This window comes from Rhinoraja longicauda, chromosome 3 (assembly GCF_053455715.1).
Source record: "Rhinoraja longicauda isolate Sanriku21f chromosome 3, sRhiLon1.1, whole genome shotgun sequence".
NCBI lineage: Eukaryota > Metazoa > Chordata > Chondrichthyes > Rajiformes > Arhynchobatidae > Rhinoraja > Rhinoraja longicauda.
The window spans coordinates 3,099,869-3,100,756 of NC_135955.1; the positions used below are offsets into that span (position 1 = coordinate 3,099,869).

An 888-nucleotide genomic window follows, 5' to 3' on the forward strand; every position below is an offset into this window, starting at 1 on the left:
TGTAGTCGGAGTCGAACCCGGGTCTCTGGTGCAACTCTGCCGCTGCGCCACCGTGCCGCTCGCCCGAAAAATAAGCTGCCCACAACTTCCCCCGGGCCTACGTGATCTCCCGGTTGCCAAACACTTTAATTCCCCTTCCCATTCCCCCACTGACCTTTCTGTCCTGGGTCTCCTCCATTGTCAGAGTGAAGCCCAGTGTAAATTGGAGGAACAGCACCTCATATTTCGCTTGGGCAGCTCACACCCCAGTGGGATAAATATTGATTTCTCTAACTGCAAAGTTGTCTTGTTGGGTCTCATTGTCTTCAACTCGTTTTCACCTAGCCCACAGCTAACAATGGCCTGTTTCTTTTATCTTCGTTACTTTTGGCGTATCTTTCATTCATTTGTACTATATCTTCATATATCACCATCTATATCTCTTGGTTCACTTTCCCCTGATTCTCTGTCTGAAGAAAGGTCTCGACCCAAAACGTCACCTGTTCCTTTTCTCCAGAGATGCTGTCTGTCCCGCTGAGTTACTCCAGCATTTTGTGTCTATCTTCGCTTAAAACCAGCATCTGTAGTTCTCTCCTACACTAAAAAATGTACCTTTTACGAGGATGTGTGGGCTTCAGGGAGAGGTTGAGCAGGCTGGGACTCTATTCCTTGGAGCGCAGGAGGATGAGGGGAGATCTTGTAGAGGTTTATAAATTCATGAGATGAATAGATTGGGTAGATGCACAGAGTCTCTTGCCCAGAGTAGGGGAATCAAAGACCAGAGGACATAGGTTCAAGGTGAAGGGGATAAGATTTAATAGGAATCTGAGGGATAACTTTTTCGCACAAAAGGGTGGTGGGTGTGTGGAACGAGCTGCCAGAGGAGGTAGTTGAGGTTGGGACTATCGC

General features: G+C 47.7%; 1 protein-coding gene across 1 annotated transcript in view; it reads left to right on the forward strand.

Annotated features, from left to right (window-relative positions):
• Positions 1 to 602: 602 nt before the first annotated feature.
• The window catches only part of LOC144611467 (complement component C9-like), a 30,364-nt gene continuing 30,078 nt past the window's right edge, over positions 603 to 888 (forward strand). The window contains 1 exon segment of the mRNA XM_078430590.1: positions 603 to 606. Within this exon segment, the coding sequence (XP_078286716.1) occupies positions 603 to 606 (4 nt within the window).